The 21,848-nt window shown below is 38.0% G+C and overlaps 3 protein-coding genes across 8 annotated transcripts in view; all 3 read left to right on the plus strand.

The window, feature by feature from the left end:
• Positions 1–9,131, plus strand: part of fcho2 (FCH and mu domain containing endocytic adaptor 2) — a 43,072-nt gene extending 33,941 nt beyond the window's left edge. For 4 of the 6 annotated variants that reach the window (XM_057353057.1, XM_057353082.1, XM_057353066.1 and 1 more), the window contains 10 exons: positions 240–349; positions 495–621; positions 840–899; positions 1,232–1,343; positions 2,740–2,895; positions 3,240–3,372; positions 3,629–3,828; positions 3,985–4,049; positions 6,350–6,514; positions 6,706–9,131. In XM_057353057.1, coding sequence (XP_057209040.1) covers positions 240–349; positions 495–621; positions 840–899; positions 1,232–1,343; positions 2,740–2,895; positions 3,240–3,372; positions 3,629–3,828; positions 3,985–4,049; positions 6,350–6,514; positions 6,706–6,728 — 1,151 coding nt within the window. In that variant the 3' untranslated portion in view covers positions 6,729–9,131. The remainder of the gene's footprint in view (positions 1–239; positions 350–494; positions 622–839; positions 900–1,231; positions 1,344–2,739; positions 2,896–3,239; positions 3,373–3,628; positions 3,829–3,984; positions 4,050–6,349; positions 6,515–6,705) is intronic. The other 2 variants (XM_057353075.1, XM_057353097.1) reach the window with 1 other exon arrangement.
• btf3 (basic transcription factor 3) overlaps positions 1–21,848 on the plus strand; it is a 102,822-nt gene that overhangs the window by 14,029 nt on the left and 66,945 nt on the right. The gene's annotated exons all lie outside the window — the stretch shown is intronic.
• tmem174 (transmembrane protein 174) lies at positions 14,997–15,990 on the plus strand. The gene is made up of 2 exons (XM_057349504.1): positions 14,997–15,709; positions 15,885–15,990. Exons 1-2 carry the CDS (start codon positions 14,997–14,999, stop codon positions 15,988–15,990), a joined length of 819 nt encoding a protein of 272 aa, XP_057205487.1.

Here is a 21,848-nt window from a genome sequence, read left to right on the forward strand (position 1 = left end):
TGTTTCAGTGGTGCACTTTCTGTTTTTTTATTGTTTATATTGTGACATTGCAACTAAGCATGTGCCTGTCTAAAGATCATTAGACTTGTTGGCTGACTGTAGATCAGTTGTAATCATTGGATTTGATTATTAGCTTGTGTGACATCAATCCTTCAGTTTCAGGTTATCTTTTTATGAATTCAGTGCTTAAATTTTGTAAGTCTTTGTGGTCATAACATTTGTTGTCTTTTCATGCACAGTACCAAATAGGCCAACCACCCCACTGGGCACAGCAACCATCGTGCCACCTCCAAGACCCTTATCACGGCCCAAACTTCCTGCTGGCAAGCTGTCCGGCATCAATGAAACTGTGAGTAAAACAGAAACTTAAAATGTACATATTCAGATACTTATTTGATTCTGATCATCATGAGAAATACTGAATTCATACTGAATTTATACTTCTTTACCAACTGGAATTGAATTATTGATGACTAGTTCTTTGCTTTCTGCAGGGCCGACCGTTCAGCCCTCCTAAAGTGTCAAACTCCAGCCCTCCTCCTGCTCCACTTGCTCGAGCTGAGAGCTCCTCCTCCCTCAGCTCCAACACCTCCCTGAGCGCCAGCAACACGCCGACTGTCGGTGAGTCATTTCCATCAAACATTAAACATGTATTCATCATGAGCCATTTGCATGAACACCGCACACACGTGTTTGTATAGAAAACTTACGTTCACAATGTATATTGTACTCATTGTATCATAATCAACACATCACACACTAGATCACTCCATCCTCTTGATGGGCTGCTTCTGCCCTGTTTCTTTTCTTTTGTTTTTTCCTTCTCATTTTGATTTAAGAGGACGATGTGTTTGTGGGGAAACTGCCCACGTTTGAGAAGAGATGTGAGACGCCGGCAGGTAAAGTGTATAACACCAAGAGGAATAGTTTGTTCTAACTTACAATACTAACTGACTCCTGAATGATAATCTGTCCTTGAACGACCAATCACATTGCCCCATCTACTAAACCACACCCATTCCCTTCTAAAAGTTTTTTTCTGTGACTCACCATTTGCTCTTTGGTTTTTCCAGTGTCTGAAACTAATGTGGATGATTATTGAAATCATAACACTGTCTGTGACTGTTGTTGTTGATTTATTGTGACAGATGAGGATGCATGACAGAGATCTCAGTTCTAAGAGTCTTGTTTTTTTTAAATATCTTTGGTGTCTCTCTCCCTCTCTTCGCAGGAACTTCTCGTGGGCCCAGTCCAGTGACATTGGCATCCCAGGATGCTTTGCCCATTGCTGTAGCATTTACAGAGTCAGTAAATGCCTATTTCAAAGGAGCAGATCCCAGCAAGTGAGTTTTATATGATCTGCCTTGCCAAGACTATACAAACCATTCAGACTTCACATACTGTTCACAGTTTCTATGATCATGGAAAATCTGGAAACATTACAGAGCTTTAAAACTCATTTCCAGGTCTGGAAAAACCATAGAAACGAATGCCGTTTTAGTAATGGAAATGTATACAGTGAATATAAATGATATGCCCAGTTCTAAAATATTTTATTATTTTCATCTCTTAAAAATGATTTTAATCCTTATCCAATAATAATAAATAACTGAAGGATTTGTGGAAAATCAATGAGAACCCTGTGAACATTTGTATGTGGGTGTTCTCAGTAGTTACCATCGACAGTTAAAGCCATTTCATGTGTGTTATAGAACTGACAATGTGCGCTTCGTAATAAAATGTCTCCTACGTTTACTGTTTCAGTTAAAGTTTTGGTGTCAGTTAAAGGGATACTTCACCCAAAAATGAAATCATTTTATCGTTATCATTTACTCACCCTTGAGTTGTTCTAATCTGTATAAATTTCTTAGTTCTGATGAACACAGAGAAATATATTTGGAAGAATGCTTACAACCAAACAGTTCTTGGCCACCATTGACTACTATAGCAGGAAAAATGACAATGGTAGTCAAAAGTGCCGCAGAACTGTTTGCTTTCCTACATTGTTCAAAATATTTAGAGGCCGTTTACACGAGATCGTTTTCAACAAAAAACTGAAAACTTGTTATGCGTTTTGGCTGTTCATTTTCACGAAAACGGCGTTTTGGGGGACTTGAAAACGCAAACTTTTGAAAACGGGTCTCAAAGTGCAAGTTTTTGTAAACGACGGCATTATAGTTTCCATGTAAACTCTGAAGGCGACGCTCTACTGCACCACTACGACCAGCTAAGTATTTATATGCTCACTACTATGAACACACTTACACGCCGACAACGTGTATTAAATTAGCGCTTTTAGATTAAAACAGTGTATGCTGATGTGCGCAAGCACATAGGGTTTCTTTATAGCGCAACAGCGCCATCCACTGGCCTGGCATGCATAATACATTGTTTTTATTCGGTTTCCCGGAACCATGTAAATGCAGATCTTTTTGACAACGCTGTTGTGTGTAGTGTGTGTACGTTAAACTTTTCAAAAATACTCCTCAAGATTACAAAACTTTTTTGTTTTTTAGCGTGTAAAAGTTTTTTGTGTTCAACAGAACAAAGAAACTTTTAAAGCTATTTTTCTACTATGGTGGAAGTCAAACTGTTTGGTTTCAAGCATTCTTCCAAACATCTTTCTCTGTGTTCATTCAGAACAAAGACATTTTTACAGATTTGGAACAACTCGAGGGTAAATAAGAATTTGGATGTTCTTTAATATAGCTCAGCATTATAGCCCACTGTGTGTTTTAGGTGCATTGTGAAGATCACAGGAGACATGACTCTGTCCTTCCCCAGTGGCATCATCAAAATATTCACCTCCAGTCCATCTCCTCCTGTCCTCAGCTTCAAACTCTCAAACACTAGCCGACTAGAACAGATCATGCCTAACCAACAACTACTGCACAGGTGAGTGTGTTTGCGCGGGTTAAACAAAGACGTTTCTGCAAATCTATTATGAGAAAACAAAGTGGCATGAATATAATTATTCCTGAGAGCCATCTTATTATGGTCATGACTTGTTCAGTGCATCAGTGCCTTTCAGGTCAAACTGTTGAGCCTGAACTAATGTTTTTCTCACTCACCCCACCCTCTATTTATTGTGAGTTCCTTCCAGTAGCTCCCAGGCATGACTAATCGAATCAAGAGGGATTTGTGATTTAATAGTTAGACTGGAGTTATAGTTGTTTATGCTGTTACATTGACACGCAGTAATGAATTATTGAGTTTTATATTGTGTGCACATTTTGCAGCGACTCCTCCCAGAGTGACACAAACTCTAAAGACTTCTGGCTAAACATGCCGGTACTGACGGCGTACCTCAGGAAGAGCTCTGAGCAGAACCCTGCAGCATCCTATTATAATGTCGACATCCTCAAATACCAGGTTCTTAGCTTTTCATTCTGTTTCCTACATTTGCCCCATCAGGTTATCCATGTTGTTTTAGTGTCCTAGTAAGTATGGATTGGTAGTATCCAATTTTGTTGCAATGAATGAACAAAATGAAAAAAATTATTTTGGATCAAATTAGGTCATTTGTCCTGATATTTGATTGAAATCCCATTTTAATTCTCCTAACATGGTTGATGATGAAGTTAATGGTGAGCAGCTAGGTCCATTGACTGATTTTTCACCTTTCAAGGTATGTTCAAATGGGATCCAGTCCACCCCTCTGAATCTCATAGCGTACTGGAAATGCAGTCCTAGCACCACAGATCTACGGGTGGACTACCAGTACAACCCAGAGTCCATGCAGCCCCCCGTGTCGCTTACCAACATACAGGTGTTAGTGCCGGTCAATGGCGGGGTCATAAACATGCAGTCACTTCCCAGCGCCATCTGGTGAGTTGGAAGAATAAAGTGCACACAAACAAAATATCATAAGGAGAAAAATTACTGCTGCATTAAGTTTATTTATTATCTAGTATACACTAACAACAGTCAATGCCTCAACTCCTCTGTTTTATCGTAATAAGATTGTTTTTGTCTTTGAATCAGGAATGCAGAACAAAACAAGTTGTTATGGAGACTGAGTGACATCTCTGACAAGTCTGAAAATGAAGGTATGAACAAAGATAAAGGATAATATACTATAAAACAATTTACTTTTTTAAAGGTGCTGTGTGTAATTTTTGGGATGATCTATTGATAGAAATGCAATATAATATACATACAGCTATGCCTTCAGAGGTGTATAAAGAGCTTACACAATGAAGCGGTATGTTTTTATTACCTTAGAATGAGCTATTTCTATCTACATACACCGCGGGTCCCCTTGCATGTAATTCGCCATGTTCTGTCAGCCGTCGTAGTGTTTTGAAAGGGAGGGGGAGGGGTGGAGTGAGCGGTTGTTTGCAATTTGCAACCTTGCCGCTAGATTTCACTGACTGGACCTTTAAACATCAAAGAAATAGATTTCAGTACTTGCACAACTTTTTGTTTTTGTTTGGCACATACTGTATCTGCTCTGGTTGTTTCGTGATCTTGACACAATATAATGTAATATAATAATATTAATTATATTAATAATATAATTCAAAACTATCAGACCTGACTGCAAACCTGAAATGCAGGTTTCACATTTTTCATGTGAAATGGGTGTTTACACAGAATTTTTTAAAGGGGTCATATGGTGCGAATACGTGTTTTTCTGTGTCTTTGGTGTGTTATAAGTTGCCCATGCATGTATTAGACACGTAAAATTGCAAAAATTAAAGTGTCAGAACAAAAGATGCATTCTATCTAAAAGCGAATGCTCACTCAGACCTGCCTGAAACTCCTCATGTAACCACACCCCCACAAATCTACGTCAGTTCGTGGTATGACTTGACAAAGACTGCCCAAATGTATGCGCAAGTAAGGTGGTCGTACCTGTCAGTACAATTGCTTTGAGAGGGGTCTAGCTGCAGCCAATGGGGCGAGTGGAGCTCCACTCTCGAACAGGAAATACGTCACTTCCACTCAATAATAAAGAAGGGGCAAAATGGCATCGCTGAGCTCTCCGAAGTTCAAACTTTAACTCGGGTAATTTTATCTCAGCATCCCTACACTACTTGCAGACTGACACTGTCTTAACGTGCAATGCAAGCATAACGCATATGGCTTCCGTGAAATTACGCAAAAAGGATGAATGAACACGATGGATTTATATATTTTTGACGATCAATATTGATGTCTCGCCAATGTTAGCTGATGTTGCATGAATTTCTTTAAAATACAGGTTTAGAAAATCCTATTTTTTTTATATAATCCACCAAAGTACTGAAAACCCTGATGTTACACACCCCGGTACCGTAGGTGGCGATATACACCTAAACATGTTGGTTGCGACCCGCCATTAGAAGGAAAGAAGGAGAAGAACGATCGTTATTTACTGTTACTTGCAGTTGATGTGTTTTGTAAATTTAGTTTGTGTTTTTTACTCAAAACAATTAAAACTTAATTTGTGGAAATTATTCAACATTTTACTGTGGTTGTTTTGTATGTTATTTTGCTAAATTATTTGTGTTCACATTTTTCATTTTTATAAAAATTAATTTATTTGATGTTTCATTTATTGTTCTCTGCTAACTATTATAATGTTTACTTTCTAAATACAAACCTGGAAGCAATGTCTGGATTTAGTAACATTAAAGGTATTTAATAACATTTAAACAATCATTTTGTAGCATTTGTAGAAGTATTTATTGACTTTAAAACAGCGCCGTTTCATAAATTACTTCCGGGATGTTGGTCAGAATTAGGTGACATATATCCGCTCGGGCTTCGAGTGGAGGTGACGTATTTCCGCTTTTGAGTGGAGCTCCACTCGCCCCATCGGCTGCAGCCAGCCCCTATTGATTGCTTTGGAACCTGATGTTCCAAATATGGTAAGAGGCGTTACATTTCCATCACACACTTGCAGTATTCGACCAATCACTACGCACTGGTTAACTGGCCAATCATAGCACTTTTCAGAGCTATGAGCTTTGTTAAAAATCTGCACGTTTCAGAGAGGCGGGGCAAAGAGGAGATACAAACATGCACGGTATGTGGAAAATACAGCGTTTTTACTTTAAATCGTGTACACACATTGCATTACATCTAAAACAAACGATAATATTCGTTTTAGTCGTGTCATATGACCACTTTAAAGGCACCACCCTATAAAATGACCAACTTAATTCTGAAGGTCAGAGAAAAGTGAAAAATAATAATATGAAGAAAAAACTTAATTAACTCAAACAATTAAATAAGTAAAACGCAATAATATGGCACTTATTAAAAGTCTTTTTACCCTTTTTTAACTATATCTGTTGATTTCCCAGAAAGCTGTTCTTCCACAACTGCCACGTTTGATGTTGACTCTGTGTGTTTATATCAGGCTCTGGTTCTTTGAGGGCGAAATTTGAGCTGTCTGACGGCCCATCCAACCCTGCCACCCTGGCTGTTCAGTTCTTCAGTGAGAGCAGCACTTTGTCTGGTGTAGACATGGAACTAGTAGGCTCTGGTTATCGCCTCTCCCTTAATAAGAAAAGAGTCGCCACTGGTAAGACTTCACTGAAGTGCCACATGCACCTGCTTTAGAGCTCACACACAAGTATATGATGTGATGTCATAATGCCTTGAAAAGGGATGCAAACTGTTTATTGACCATTTTTAATCATTTGATGTAAAGTGGTTACTGAAAGGACAGAATATAACATTAATACGTGTGTGTCTGTGTGTGTACATTGACAGGCCGCTATATGGCTGACTGCTGAGATGATAGCAGAGCAAACACAGGGAATCTGGAGGTGAATTTCTGATCTATTCTGTCAATGCTTCTAAATATTTATGGAGGATCTGCAAAGGTAATGGAAAAAGTGGGCTGTCTGGGTGAAGATTTACCATCCAGTTCCAGCGAAGCACCTTTCTGGAGACAAGAGATTTTTATACTACAGTAACGTAGCACTGAGTATCAAACACTGTGTAATAGGACGAATAAAACAAAAAGAGAAGAGATGTCAGGATATCGGTGAATGAAATCATTAATCGTTGATACTTTTTAATCTATTCAGACTTTTATAAAGTCAGAACGTTAGTGTTCTTTTCATATGTATAGTTAACAATTTGTAAAATAAATTATGTATAAACACACAGCAGCATATCTAAGCAAAAAGTGAGAAAACGGCACTAACAATCTTTCTGTATATTTGTTTAGCATTTGTTCCAACCTTTTATTCACCCAAAAGTCAGTCACAATGACAATGAAGATAACAAACAGTGAGAGAAAATGGCTCAGCTACAGACCAATCCGTGCTCACAAAATGCCTTGTTGCCATTGGTTATTGTTATAGCTGAGCATTAAGCTTTTATCTGCTTAATTCAGTTTCATTTTTTTCTTATTTACTTTGTTTTCTGTGTATATTTTCTGTTTCTCATTATGAATGTGCAATGAAGGTATAAGCTTTCAGAATGACTTTCATGGATTGATGGTTAATTTTAGTGCCAGTTTCAGCATCGTCAAGAAAACCTACTGGTTAGCAAAAGTTAACTTATACACTGACCTCAGTGCCTCTTCTGTTACTTAAAATAATGCTTTAGCTTGAAAGAGCCCATCTTGTTCCCTTTTTCATGACTTCATATCATAGCTCTTCCTTTATTATTAGTAAGTGCCAGTTCAGTTTCTGACAGGAATTTGCTTCTTGATTGGATATTAAAGGGAAACATCAAAAATCAGTCTAAAACATATTAAATTTAGCCTTTGTTCCTAAAACTTCTGTACCAAAACAGGATTGTTATGTGCCTGTTTAGTCATGTTTATAGACATGAGTTGAGGCTGTGTTGCTTCTGTAAGCACATGCTCAGGCCTTCTAGATGGAATACGTGTATATCTGTGCAGAGTTCTACCAAAATATCCAACGAAAAATCATCACTGTGAGATAAAGGCAAACCCGGTCTTGGTGACTGTTGTAGTTTTGGATGGATGCTTGTTTATAAACAGACCAAAATGTTTAGAATTTTGAAATATTGAGATGCATTACAAGCGTAGTCTCAGTGTACTTTACTATTGATTTTTCATTTCATTGTAATTTTAAGGGACAATGGTACTTTTTTTTCACCAAATGTGCAGTCACCTCTTTTGGAGCGTTTTGTGGTTTTTCAGCTCAGATTAATGAATGGCTTTAAGTAGATTTGCCAAATGTAGATTGAAAAGCACAATGAAATGGAATGATTTGGAAATCACAGGAAAACTGATATGTAGAAGTCTGGTCTCAGAAATTTCTTCCACCAGGCATGAATTTTAAACGTTTTATCTAAATATATTGCTTAGCTTTGAACCACAGTAATTTGTCATCTTAGTGCCATCAAGGTTATTCTCGTCTTTATTTCTATGTGGTGGAACCCAGTGAAGAGATTCACTGTGTTTTTGGGGGTCAGTAGCAGGCAGTGGTTTGGGAAAACCCCATCTGCCCTCATGCAAGTGACTATTTGCCTTGTCCTCCGTGGAGGACCACTTCTCCAAGGGCTACCCCGAAACCGCAGACACTATTTGTACCTTAAAAAGAGCAACAACACTAATAAACACTAAATGTCAACAATGAAGGATCTCATGAATCTGGAAACAGTGACATTCTTCAGAATTATGTCTTGTTTTCACCAGGAACCTTTTTGGATTGTAGCCTTAACCGTTTTGTGAAGTAACAAAGTGAAGATTTTATATACTGAATCCTCACCGTTTGTATGTAATTCTTGCTAATATTTGTAATTTTTTAGGATTTGTATGAAATGTGGTGTTGGTATTACGAGTACAGAGGCAGAAATCAGCTGGTCAACATCCGGATCAATGTAGCATTCAAATATATTACAATATTGCCTTTTTCAGTCCAGGGCTTCTTTAAGTGAATATGAACTAAATGTGTAGTTAGCAAGCTGGTTCTTGCTGCCTCTACAGCCATCACGTAGATATTCAGAGTGGTTTTGGAACAATGAAAAAGTCCACATGTCCACATTTAATTAAAAGGTAAAATATTTGCGCTTGTGATTTTTTTGTTTTGTTTGTTTGACTCACATAATGTAAATTTTTACAAATATGTCTGCCTTTTTCTCTGTTTTATGATGGTCTGTGTCAGTAATAAATGTGTAATATATAAATCTATACAAATATAAAATATACTACAGAACACTGATTATCTTGTCTTCTTTTCTCATATTGTCCCTCCTTAGATTTTTCAACCAAGAATGCTTTGTTTAGGGTAAACGTGTCAAGTTTCGTATTCGTATAAACAATAGCCGTTTTTAAAAATGAAAATTCTGTCATCATTTACTCACCCTCTTGTCATTTCAAACCTATGTGACTTTCATTCTTCTGCAGAACACAAAAGAAGATATTTTGAAGAATGTAGGTAACCAAACAGCGGCGGTACCTATTGACTTGCATTGGTTTTGTGTCCATACAATATGTATTGACACCTTTGTTCGTTTACCCATATCCCTTAAAATATCTTCTTTAGGGTTCTGCAGAATAAAGAAAGTCATACAGGTTTGAAATGACAAGATGGTGAGTGAATAATGACAGAACTTTCATTTTTGGGGGAACTATCCCTTTAAGCAAACGGATGCAAACTTAGCCTAATGCGCCTACTCATTTTTGTGTAGCTTTACCCCAGATTGTACACCATTGCATTTACATGCTGACCTCGGGAAGACCTCATTATGTTAGTCTGACTCGCCTTTGTTACTAAAAAACTGCAGTCTTCATTCAACTTCTTGACCTGGGCTGTAGACTAAGGGGGAGGTAAACCACACATTTACTTGCACGTAAAACTCCTCTAATATTTATACACTTATTAATGGAAACATATGTACAGTTTACACTTAAAACCCCTTTAAACCAAATCTACGCCCTTGTTGACTCTTCTGATAGCTGAAGTGCATTAGGGCAGAGATCAGTTTCTGAGTTTTTTTCGATGTAATGTAGACCTTCTCATAAATTTGGTCTGCGCTGCCACCATTCAGTCATGTATTTGTGCTCTGGATTTCATGCACTTGATGGTTGATTTATAGTCGGAAAAGTATGGACAGATTTAGCGATAAAGCAGTTCATCATCAGATCTAGTCACACGTGAGTTACAGTGAGTGACATGCTTTGGTACTCTCTCTGCGCTTCGTGTGTGTACGTGTTTACACAGTCATGCTTCTGAACACATCTGCTGCACTTCCAGTGCTCCACGCAAAGTGAAATGAAACTTACCCACATGTGCTAGCCATCCGGCTTTCTTATGCACCTCGTGTGTGTCTTTTTATGTGTTTAGGTATGTGTCAGGGTCGCAGACCCCTTCGTGAACCCTTTCGAAAAAGTATGGCGCGATCCACGTCAGACCTGCTTAATTGATCTGAATTGCTGATTTATCTGTTGAAGTGAATTGACTACTTTACCCGGTCTGGTGGCTACTGTATTTCTCATGGTCAACAACAATCAATATATCGGTGTAAATTTGAAAACGATCCTGATTGTATGCGTGATTCAAGGGGGAGAGGGTCTTTTGTGTCTTAGCTAACTGATTTAAAATGTTCTTTGGATGTTGTCACAGGCTGTGTTTTCTCTGAGACTCTGTAGGGCAATACAGTTGAGTTATTAAAGAAGGAGAGCGCAGAAGCGGCATCACTTACATTTACGCTCCATTACAAAATGACATGGCCTTTTGATCCAGCGCCCCCCTCTTCGGCGTGAGCAAAACCATCTGAACAAACACCCGCTGGACCTTCATAACTTAAAAATGTGTTTGCTTTTCTCCTCCATCTCACACTGTTCCCCTCATTTACTCCTCTTTAATCCTTTGGCTTCTTTCTCTCTCTCTCTCTCTCCATTTTCATCTTCTCCCATCTCTGTACCTTCTCTTCCTCCTCTACTAACCACACCTCATATCATTCTTCTCCTCCTCCTCTTCAGCTTTTGGTAGGTCTCCCAAAACAACAGTGCAGGAGGAGCTTGCTTCATACCATCTAAAATCCCTCAAATTCTCCCAAATTTTGTATTTTATCCTCTAGAATCCATATGATGAAAGATGTTTTAATAGAGACCTTGTTTTAGTCCCGTCGCAACTCGTAATGTTTTACGGCGAAGACCAGGCCCTGTCGACTCCTCAAGGTGAACGTGAAGCCAGTGATGCTTTTGCCAGTACTGCGATGGTTGATGGAGTCCTCATGGACATGAATTTGGGCATGGAAAGAGTTTGGTTGGCTTTCTTAGAGTTTGTGTGGGTTAGATTAAGAACATTTGACTGGGCGCGTACACACATTCATTAAACAATTCTGCTTAGGGCTCAGTGACAAAGCAACCGTGTGTGTGGATGCAAAAGTTCACTCATTCTGTTTACAGTCTGGCATTGATACAGTTGGCCATCTGCTGAATGGAATTTGACTGATTAAACATTGTGATTGGCTCCCTTCGGTCATTCACAGACAGAACTTGTTTCTGTTTTTGTATGTGTGGCTGTTTGTGTCCCTGTCTATGTCTCTCTCCACACTGGTTTGAAAGCAGCAAATTGGTTAATGGGTGGGTACAACTGCCTTCATAGGGAGCCAGAGAGAAGCGGTGGATGAGAGATCAGAGTAGTGGAAAGATGGAACAATGGGAGGATAGGGGAGAGAGAAGCAGATTGGAGAGAATCAGAGATGCAGGAGAAACAGAGGCTTCCGTGTCTGGCAAGCGGAGGCACGTCATGAGCAATTTGTCACAAGGTTGGGGCCACGGCGAAAGATGGTGACTCCTATGGAGCAACCCCCATGGTGTCCTACTATACTATCTCCCTGCCAGAGATGAGTTAACACTGACTGCACCAAAGCACAGCAAAATAATATCAAGATACCAATTCATTTGTTAATATTGTGTACTTAAAGGGATAGTTCACGCAAACATGAAAATGATTTGATCATTTACAACCTGTATGACTTTCACCTGCAGAACACACACAAAAAAAAGAGATTTTGAAGAACATCGGAAACCAAACAATGTTGGCCCCCATTACCTTCCATTGTATGTACACAAAACCACTGAGACATCACTTTAAGCTTATGTATAATACAGCTTAAGGCATGATATCACCTTATCTTGTGTTTTTATTTAAAATTTATTCAAAAAATTTAAGAATTGTTATTTTCAGAAAACAAATGTGCTCAGTTTGCAATATTATTAACATAACGTTGTCCTGCTTTTTGAACGAATAATAGAATATTATGTGGAGTGGTCTGGACTGGACTGGACTGGACTAGACTAGAGAATATATTAAATATATGTCAAATGTAGTATAGAACCGAAGTACAGAAACAAAAATCACGCTAGTCAAATACAGATGGGTGGAGTAGCTCTCAGCTGATTGGCTGTGAAGGAAGTGCAGTCTGTGACTGTCACAATGGAGCACACTCTTACTAAATGAAGTGGGATGAGGAAGAGAGAGAAGTGGGTAAAAAGAGCATGTGTACAATGGAAAGTCATTAAGGCCATTTCATGTGATTGTAGACTAGCCATTGGAGGATGTGGCCACTCATGCAAATTAGCACACAACCAAAACATTTTGCTACATCAAGCTCTCCCCATGAACCTTTGGCGGGAAATGAAGAGATGGGGGAAATAAGAACAGCAGCGAATGTCAAAAGAAATGTGTAGGAGAAAAATTAGTGACAGTTATCAGAACTCTTAGATATCTTGTGTATCAAACCCAGCCAATAATTAATCCAGAGCGCAGTCTTACGAAGACATTATTCCACTTTTGTTTTGTCACTTCATAATGCATAGAAAAATACGAGACAAAATCAAAAGAAAATTTCAAAATTCAAACAAAGACTTGTCTGAAGCATTGACGCTGACAGTATTTGAGCCATGAAAACTCAGATATCAAACACTTTCCTGTCTACCCTAAACACACACATACCAGCACACACATTTGTTATTCACATGCATACTAGACACGTCATGATCACAAAGAGAGAGGAAATGTTCTCCTCATAAATATTTGGAGTTGACTTAATTGAAAGAGTGTGTCAAGCCTAAAATCTGAGCCGATTTTAAACATTCTTGTGCTGGAATCTATTCTCTTCCTAAATGTTTCTCAGGTGTCTCCTCTAGCTTTGTGAAGAGAATTCAAACAAAATCTGCGACTCAGGATGGCTCTAGCACATGGCTTGACCTTCAGTCTCGCAAAGAAAGGAATTTATCACGACTCGCAATCATTAAAAAACTGTAAATCAGTGAGTCGGATTGTAAATGATTAGATTTGAAACTTGAAATTAAAACTTCTCATTTTATCGTCTCATGTGACACTTTTAAAAATAAAGGTACTTCACGGTGCCATAAAGAACCTTTAACATCTAAAGAACCTTTCTGTTTCACAAAAGGTTCTTTGTGGTGAAAAAGAGGTTCTTCAAATTATAAAAAGGAAGAAAGAGATGGTTCTTTAAAGAACCTTTGCCTAAATGGTTCTTTGTGGAACCAAAAATGGTTCTGCTATGGCATCGCTGTGAAGAATCTTTCGGGAACCTTTATTTTTAGGAGTGAACAGTAGTTTGTTGCGTGAGGGTTTATGCAGACGTATGTTTTGTTGTGGTACTCAGTGCTTGTCCTGGTTCTCAGGCGCACCAGAAGTTTTATCCCACTCTACCAAATTTAGTTGATATAAACTTTTGTTCTGTTGTATTTTTCTGAGAGTACTAATATTAGGAAAATAGTCAGTATGTGCACATGTCTTTAGTTGTTGTTGTTGTTTTTAAAATGATAAAGACAAGCAAACCTGTAAAGCACTGTCACGGCCCACTGTCTGGCCTCATTCACCACCGGACTACAGTAACCACAATACTTTTCACTGGTCACACCTGATCCCCATCATCTGGACATTATTAATTAATCCCCATCACCTGTCTACCCCTCCTTATCTGTCCTATTTAACTTGTCTCCTTAGTTTAGTTTTTTGTCTGGTATTGTATATGCATATGGTGTTGTGCGGTTCTCTGTGTCGGCTTCAGCATGAATATTATTTAAAAGTATTGGATTATCTGCGTCTCTCGAGTGTTCCCTGCACGAACCGTTACAAGCGCGTGTTTTCTTTAGCACATAAGACATGTGGAGGTGTTGTGCCACAACACAAAAACGACACTAAACATCCTGACAATCGTTAAAAAATAATGGAAAAAGACACGGTGTATGGAAAACATTGCAAATCATTGCACTCTATTCAAAGAAGTTAATGCATACTGTTGTGCATTTTTAGGTAGACCTACCATTAAAATGTTATACTTTAACAAAAAATGCTTATTGTTTTGTAATTTCGCATTAGCTGAAACATTATCCAAGAACCACAGTAAAATGTTTAATGTAAGGTAAATGCGTCATCAGAGTTAAGTAACAGTTTGTTTTGGTTAAATGGATCCTTGTTTATGTTTGCTAGCTCTTGGTGAAAGGTTGATATTTTACTCCATTAGGACTCCAGAGAGAGGGAGAGATTAAGGAATATAACTGATAGAGAATCGTGTTATATGAAACAAATTGTTAAGGTTGAATGATTGTATTGCACAGAATTGTTTCTAATATTTTGAAATCGTTGTTTAAAAACTTTTTGAAAAGAGTTTGTTTAATGAAGTAAATGCGGTCAATTCTGCACACATTGTCATGTTATCCAGTTAATAATCTAAAACGCAATAAAACATTTACATTTTATTTTGTTGACACATTAACAATGTTTTACTAATGTTTAGTCAACAGTACAAAGCCGAATGTTGTTCTCTCTGTTAATGCTCTCTGATCATGTTATGATGCATTTGGTAAACTTTTTTTTATTCATCACTCAAAATGAGTCTGCACACTGACACATGACCTTTCACTCGACGAAGATGTCAGAGTTGAGTGCTCACGCCAATGCGATCTGTGGCAGTTGCTGCGTTTTTTGTTACCTGTTAACTAACTACTCAATGTTCCTAAAGGCATCTCCAGAAACAGACAATTCATTTCCTAACCCTGAATTGAAAAGACTGGGAGCACATCTTGTAGCCACCAGATGACACGTGACGGCTTTCAAGATCTTTGGAAGAACATCATGGAAAGTAGGAATCATTGGATAAACCCTCCTGGCCCAAGTGATGCCGTAGCTTCTTTTTGTAACTCCATCTCAAACTTCGACCGAAGTCCCAGCAATGTTCCTGTAACGCCCAGCCGGGTACCAAGCTGCACAGATAGTCTGGTGTCCGATGGAGACAAAGCTGGTGCCACACTACTATTCTCTGGAGCCTTTTTGACCCTGATTGGTATGACGTTAACAGCGATGGGGTGGACAAAGTACAATGTGAACCAGAGCTACGAGTGGACGCAGCTACTTGGGCCTATTTTACTGTCAGTTGGAGGCATGTTTGTGCTCATAAGCGTCTGTAAATTCCGAATGCTCTCCTGCCAGTCCTGTAAGCAGAATGACGGGGAGAGGACATCTGACACAGACCCTCTGCCACCCCATTCAGGACCATCGTTTGTCTTCACTGGACTTAACCAACCCATAACCTTCCACAGAGCTACGGTAGTACAGTACATCCCGCCACCATACGGCTCTTTGATACAGGACCAGAGTTTGGGTACGGCTGATGGTTTGCATTCCGGTCACCAGCCATTGGCAGTTACAGTGAACCCGCCACCACAGTACTACAGCGTGTATCCCATGGAAAACCTTGCTTTTATTTCTGGTGAATATGACAACACTGCAGTAGAACAGAAGGAAAGCAGGTATGATGCAGGTGTAGAAAACTGGTGATAGTTTATGATTTAGACTGATTTACATGGCAGTATGACATAAAGATGATATAGATTATAAATTTGTCACATTATATCATTAGACAGTTTAATAGGGATGTGAAGAGGAGATTTTCATGACACTTAAAACTCATTGCAGGAATCCCAGCAGCTCAGGGGAAGAGGAGGAAGGGAAAGTGAACACAGCAGATAGCGCCTCCTCTCCACCTGCATATGAAGACATTTTTGCTACCTCTTCATGTGACTCCTTATGAATGAATAAAGCACATTTCCTGATATACATGATATAATATAGTCCATGTGTTTACTGCAGGTGCACTACATTTGTGCAAGTGTTTCAACAATCTGTCACATAAGGATAAAATGTAAAAACATTACACAAAATGAACAGCATGTTAGTACAGATTCAATCCTTATACACTGAAAAAAATGATTTTTTGCCTTAGTAGATCTTATGAAAAGAAATGATTAAAATATACTTAATATAACTATATGTTCCTGTTTTTAACCGAAAACATTTGTTAAAATAACGTAAAAATCTAGAGAATAAAATCTACTAATATTGGTCGTTTAGATTTAAATTATTTTGTTTTGAGTAATTTTAATTGAACAAATTATTAAGTAAATCCAACTAAATTTTATTATGTTAAACCCATTTAGATTGGTCAAATTAAGTTTACTTATTTATTTTTACTCATTTATTTTGTGTTGGGACTACATAAAAAAAAATTGTAGATATAAATACTTCGGCAGTTGATCCGTAGTTCCCAGCATGCTTTGTGTCTGACTGCATTGGGAGATTCATTTTCAAGATTAATTGCTATTTTAAGTGTTTTTCAGTAAAAAGAAAGACTTGTTCGTGTTTTGTGTTGATTTATCTTTGAGATTTAGGAGAGCTTCGGCATTATTTTTAAGTTTGGGTTTTTTAAATTGTTACCGTTGTTCAGAAGAGCGGCGCTTGTGCCTAGGATGAGGGAGGCACGATATTAGTTATGAAGTGTGTTACTTCATTTATTGAGCAGTAACTGTGCTAATACCAGCACAGAGACCACCAGTCTCTTCTTACTTGACCATCTAAAAAAGAAGTATATTTCAATATGAAAGTAAGTGATCCGTGAGGTTTTAATGATTTTGATCAGAGCAATTTTTTCGTTTACTTTAAGTAACATTTACTTGATATTTTAACAAAAGCGTAATGTATTTAATTAATAAGTAGAATTTACTTTATTCTGACTAGTAAGTCGTACTTGAATTATAGCAGCAAATTTACTTTAAAAAATTTTGTGCAAATTGTTACGAGGATTTTATTAAGTAAATTCTACAAGTTATTTTTTTCAGTGTAGCCTATTTTCAGTTTTAGATCAGGTGAAAGTGAGCTGGTATATCGTCTTGCTCGTTGACTGTTCTCAGTTCAGCTCGCATAGCATACACGGGCGTCTAAGAAGGGCCACATGGGGGCAGAGTGTGGGAGTCAGGCAAAGTTCCTTTTCTACCAACGTGGAGGAACAGAGGATAAGTCTTTCCTTTGTATTTTTATATTTAAACGTTCAACGTTTTTCAAATGAATGAATACTAAGTTACAATGAACTTAGATTACAGGACAGGCTGTCCGATGATGTGTCTAGAAAACAGCTTTATCTAAAAATGTTCCGTTCAACAAACGGAAATGCACACTGCCCATCACTGGATGTATACGCAATTAACACTATTCTTATGAGTTGAACAAATAGAGTCTTTATTATAACTGAAAGAGTAATATGCAATTGACCCATGTTCTGATATAAAATATATGCCTTAAATAGGCTGTCATGCCCGATTAATATTATATTTTATTATTAAAACGAATATGCTCTTTGAATAAAATTTTAGCTTTATCCATGCACAACTAGAAAAGTTTTTAATGTTTGCTGTTCTAGTTGGCTCTAAGCTCATTTAAATAGGTTAATTTAAACTTATAAAACCATTTCAACAATATTTTTACAACAAACGTTCAGCAGGTTGTTTGTCAAAATGTATTTAACCTACATTGCAATTTTGTTTTCTCGGACTCTGTTTACATTTGGACCAAGTAGCTATTACAATGCATAATTGCTTAATTTAAACATTTTAATTAGCCTTACATCCAAGGTCATTTTAAAAGAGTAAACACAATTTCCGTTCCAGTTCACGTGCTTTCACTTTTGATGTCACTTTTAAAAGGCTTTTTTCAATTAAAACCCTCAGTAATAAACAAAAAAACGTTTCCCCCTTCAATATTGAAAAATGTGCGGAATCTAAATGGCTCCCAAATTCACGAATAAACGAATACTTATTTTGCTATGCTTGTTAGAAATTTCTGACTTGCATAGCCTATACATTCCCACTTGGACCATTTATTTCCACTTACATAATCATTAAAATAGCTGCCTTTAAACCATTAAAATGACTTGGGGGTACACAAAATGCACATTTTAAACGAAGTGCCAGCATTTGTGCTGCACCAGTGCTATGAATTTCATTAATTTGACTACAGTCAACTGCAGAGACCCACTTCATATATTACTGAACATTTGAACGTGTGAGGAAAGAGGAAAGTGACCACATTAACAGCATTTCGCCTTGGGTTGCCTTATACAGCATGTAGGCTACATTATGTAACCAGCTCACACGATCTCAGGGTCCAGTTGCATAAACTGCTTAGTCTTAGAAGTTAGTCATCTCATTTTTTTCTCCTTGACTGGTCATAACTTTTTTAAATCAGTTACACGCTAGATTGGGCTAATTGGAATAGGAAAAGTAAGACTGATTAATTGCGTATAAATGAGACGCGCGTTGCATTATTGTGAAATACGTACGACAAAGTTTGATTTTGCGTGCATAAATACGCATATTTTTGCGTGCATATGATACGCCAACTTAGCGCGCGTGCATATTAACTGGCAATTTGTCTTATTAACCTGTCCCCTAACTCAAACCCTAAACCTAACAGTATTATTTTAATTATTTCAGTGTTTCCTCTTCATGTACGTTTCAAAATGGCTGCTCGCAAACATTGGCGTATCATATGCACGCAAAATCGAACTTTGGCGTACGTATTACACGATAATGCAACAGCGTGTTATTTATACGCAATTCATGAGACCGGGTTGGATTAGTCCTAACTAATTGCTAGTCAGTGAGTTAACTTAGCGGCTAACTTTATGCAACTGCGCCCATGTCTGGAAGACGGCAGCTTGTTATAAAACAAATAAATAAATAAAAATAAAAAGGTAATGTAAAGTGTGTCTTTCCCAAAGTCTAAATTATTGTATTGGTACTTAAATATTTGACCTATGATCTACTAAATGTAACTTTAACACGAAAAACTAACCTACTTTTTAACTTTTTTTGCATCTAAATCTTAAGCAAACGGTCCAGAATATGTAGGCCTACAGCACGTTTTTATTTGCCTACTTTACTGAAAAAATAATCAAAAAATGCTTATTAGAGTATTTTAACATCTTGCTCATTTTACTTTTTGTAATATACTGAGTATCAAGGTACACAGTATTGCATTTTATTTTTTAGTAAACTTTGGTAAACGTTTATTTTGTCAGGCCATCTGTGACGAAATCGTATTCTTGCCTTCCTAATGGTGTAGCAATGACATTAATCAAAACAAACAAACAAACAAACAAACAAAGATCCCCTGATCCCTCTTACTTTTTTACTTTTTTACCACCGATCATAGAAAGTTTTATGATCCAATCAATTTCCTGAATATTAAATCGTGTTTGCTGTGTCTGAAAAAATCTGTGTGGTTGGATCTGGATCTCGCTGATTTTTAAAGGCAACATGTATATTTGAAATACCCCCAATCCTGTGTAGCCTATATTGTTTGTTCAACACATGACTAATGACTTTAAAAAGTGAAAGCATTAAATATTTGCTTGATTATCTTTAAAGCTCACTGGCCTGTATATCAGACATGATATTGCACACAAGACATTAGACCAATGTATTACTCGGAAACATGTCTAAAATAGACGACCACTATAGGACCAGCTGAATTTAACAACCTAAACCTTCCCTAAGATGAGTGATACAGTAAAAATGGGAAAACCCCACTGTTAAAGGTCTTTGGGGAGTGACTTTAGCTGAATGCCACTTCTCTGGCATTATGGTCCGTCACTGTAACTGGGATGCCTGTCGCGCTGGTGGTCTGTTCAACACGTGACACTCTGCTCAGTAATTTAAAATAGCAAGGAGGGGAAAAGGGGACAAATGGATTCCATGTTTTCAGCGCAACACAGCGGAGCGAACTGGAGGGAGAGAGCTTTGTTGTTTATGAAAAACATGTGAAACCAATCAAATCCAAATTATCCTCCCGCTGTTCACGTTGCTCGCAGAGCCAGCCGCCCCTCCAGAGGTACTGCCACCCAGATAGAGCGAGCATCCCTCACACACTCATTACTCCATACAGGTTAAAGCTGCTGTGGGCATAAGCTGCACTAATGATGTGCATGCATGCTGTTATACATTCATTGTATGAATGGCTTGCATATGAGCAATCATATACATTACCAAATAAGTGAACGTTAACACAGACACACACACACGCAGTGTGTTTGGGGAGCATCTGACAGTAAAACCCCAGGATGATGAGATCAATATGGCAAACGGGAAATGATTCACAGACACTAACTCTTTATGCTCATTTACATACACGCTCAAACACACAGACATGTAAACACAGTACGTATATAAACACATCCGTATGCACAACAGATCTGCCGAGCACATTGTATCCCTTTGCTCATTCACGTTACATTTCTAAATGGCTGCTATTAAGATAAGTGTCCCCCAACACACACATAACTGCAAATGTTTATTGCAAATGTCCACCGCAATGATCACTAAGGGAAGAGCATTAACTTTAGAGAATGGAAGCTTGCTCAAAGGGAGTGCCGAGATGAATATATGTTTACCGCGTGCAGCCGGTTTGATGTGTGTGGGGGACTTAAGAAGATCTGATGGCAAATCTATCAACAGTCCCCAGGCCCCTATTCAAGTCTTATTCACTCTGGCCGCCAGTTGCACTCCATAGCCTGAGAAAGCCATCGACTCATATGTAACTGTGTTTTCTGGAGCCCTCCTCTCTGCGAATTTAATACCTCCCACCACGTCTGGACTTTTACGTTCTGGCTTCGGTTACTAAGCAGGTGTTCCACCGATTCAGATAAAGAACCTGATTTGCTCCATCGGATTTAGGAATACGAATTTGCAAAATTGGATTATTAACCACTGGGTCGGAAAAAGCGGTTAAGAATGGAAAAAGCTGTTGGAAAGTAATGAAAATTTCTTTTTCAAATCAATGTCTTCTCAGAAAAACAATTAGTAAGAAAAGGCCATTTGTGGTTGGGAAGCATAAATCTTTTAGGTTTAAAAGTAATGCCAAGGTTTCAAGATCCATTTCACTTCTGGGCCTGGATAAATGTCAAGATTGTCTTCAGATTTAAGTTTTGTCTTGCTAAGCGGCTTCATTGGTCAGAAAAACGGCCCTCCAGAGTTCAATTCATTACATCTCAATAAATGTCATAATGTAACGCACAATGCAATAAACCTCACAAACCGTACAGGATCACATAAATGATGTGCTTAAACAGAATGGGATATTGATTGCCGTTTCAGGCTGTGGTGCAATGGTAATAATGCATCTGATGGAGAAATCATGTTCTTGTCTTCAATGAAAACAGAGAGAGACCTAATGAAGTTCAGTTGTAGGGCCAGATGGTCTTTGCAGATGTTGGACTGCTGTCTGGATAAAGAACTTTGTTCAGTCAGCGAGATGGCCACCTATTTCTTTTTCTCATGTGAAACTTGTGCACAGACAAACAGTTGCATTTAAAGACAGATAAGGTTTCACTAAAGGTAGTTTGAGTACAAGCAATGGTGTTACGCTGAGCCCGATGTTTTTAATGAATGATGTGCATCTGATCTCAACACCCGGTGTGAGCAAGCAGGAAAAAGCACGTGGAGAAAATGAATCAGAGTTATTCTATTAGAGAGGGGTCATACATTTGGCTGGTTGTACTATGTTAACCGATCTAAGTTCCATAAAACCTTCATGAAATATTTCCCTGTGAAATCCAAC

This window comes from Triplophysa rosa, linkage group LG2 (assembly GCF_024868665.1).
Source record: "Triplophysa rosa linkage group LG2, Trosa_1v2, whole genome shotgun sequence".
Lineage (NCBI taxonomy): Eukaryota > Metazoa > Chordata > Actinopteri > Cypriniformes > Nemacheilidae > Triplophysa > Triplophysa rosa.

What these genes read in the sequence shown, in the direction of transcription:
- tmem174 (XM_057349504.1), top strand. Translation starts at nt 14,997, where the DNA reads ATGACACGTGACGGCTTTCAAGATCTTTGGAAGAACATCATGGAAAGT. An exon ending in GTAGAACAGAAGGAAAGCAG is followed by an intron (nt 15,710 to 15,884) that starts GTATGATGCAGG and finishes CAGGAATCCCAG; the next exon opens with CAGCTCAGGGGAAGAGGAGG.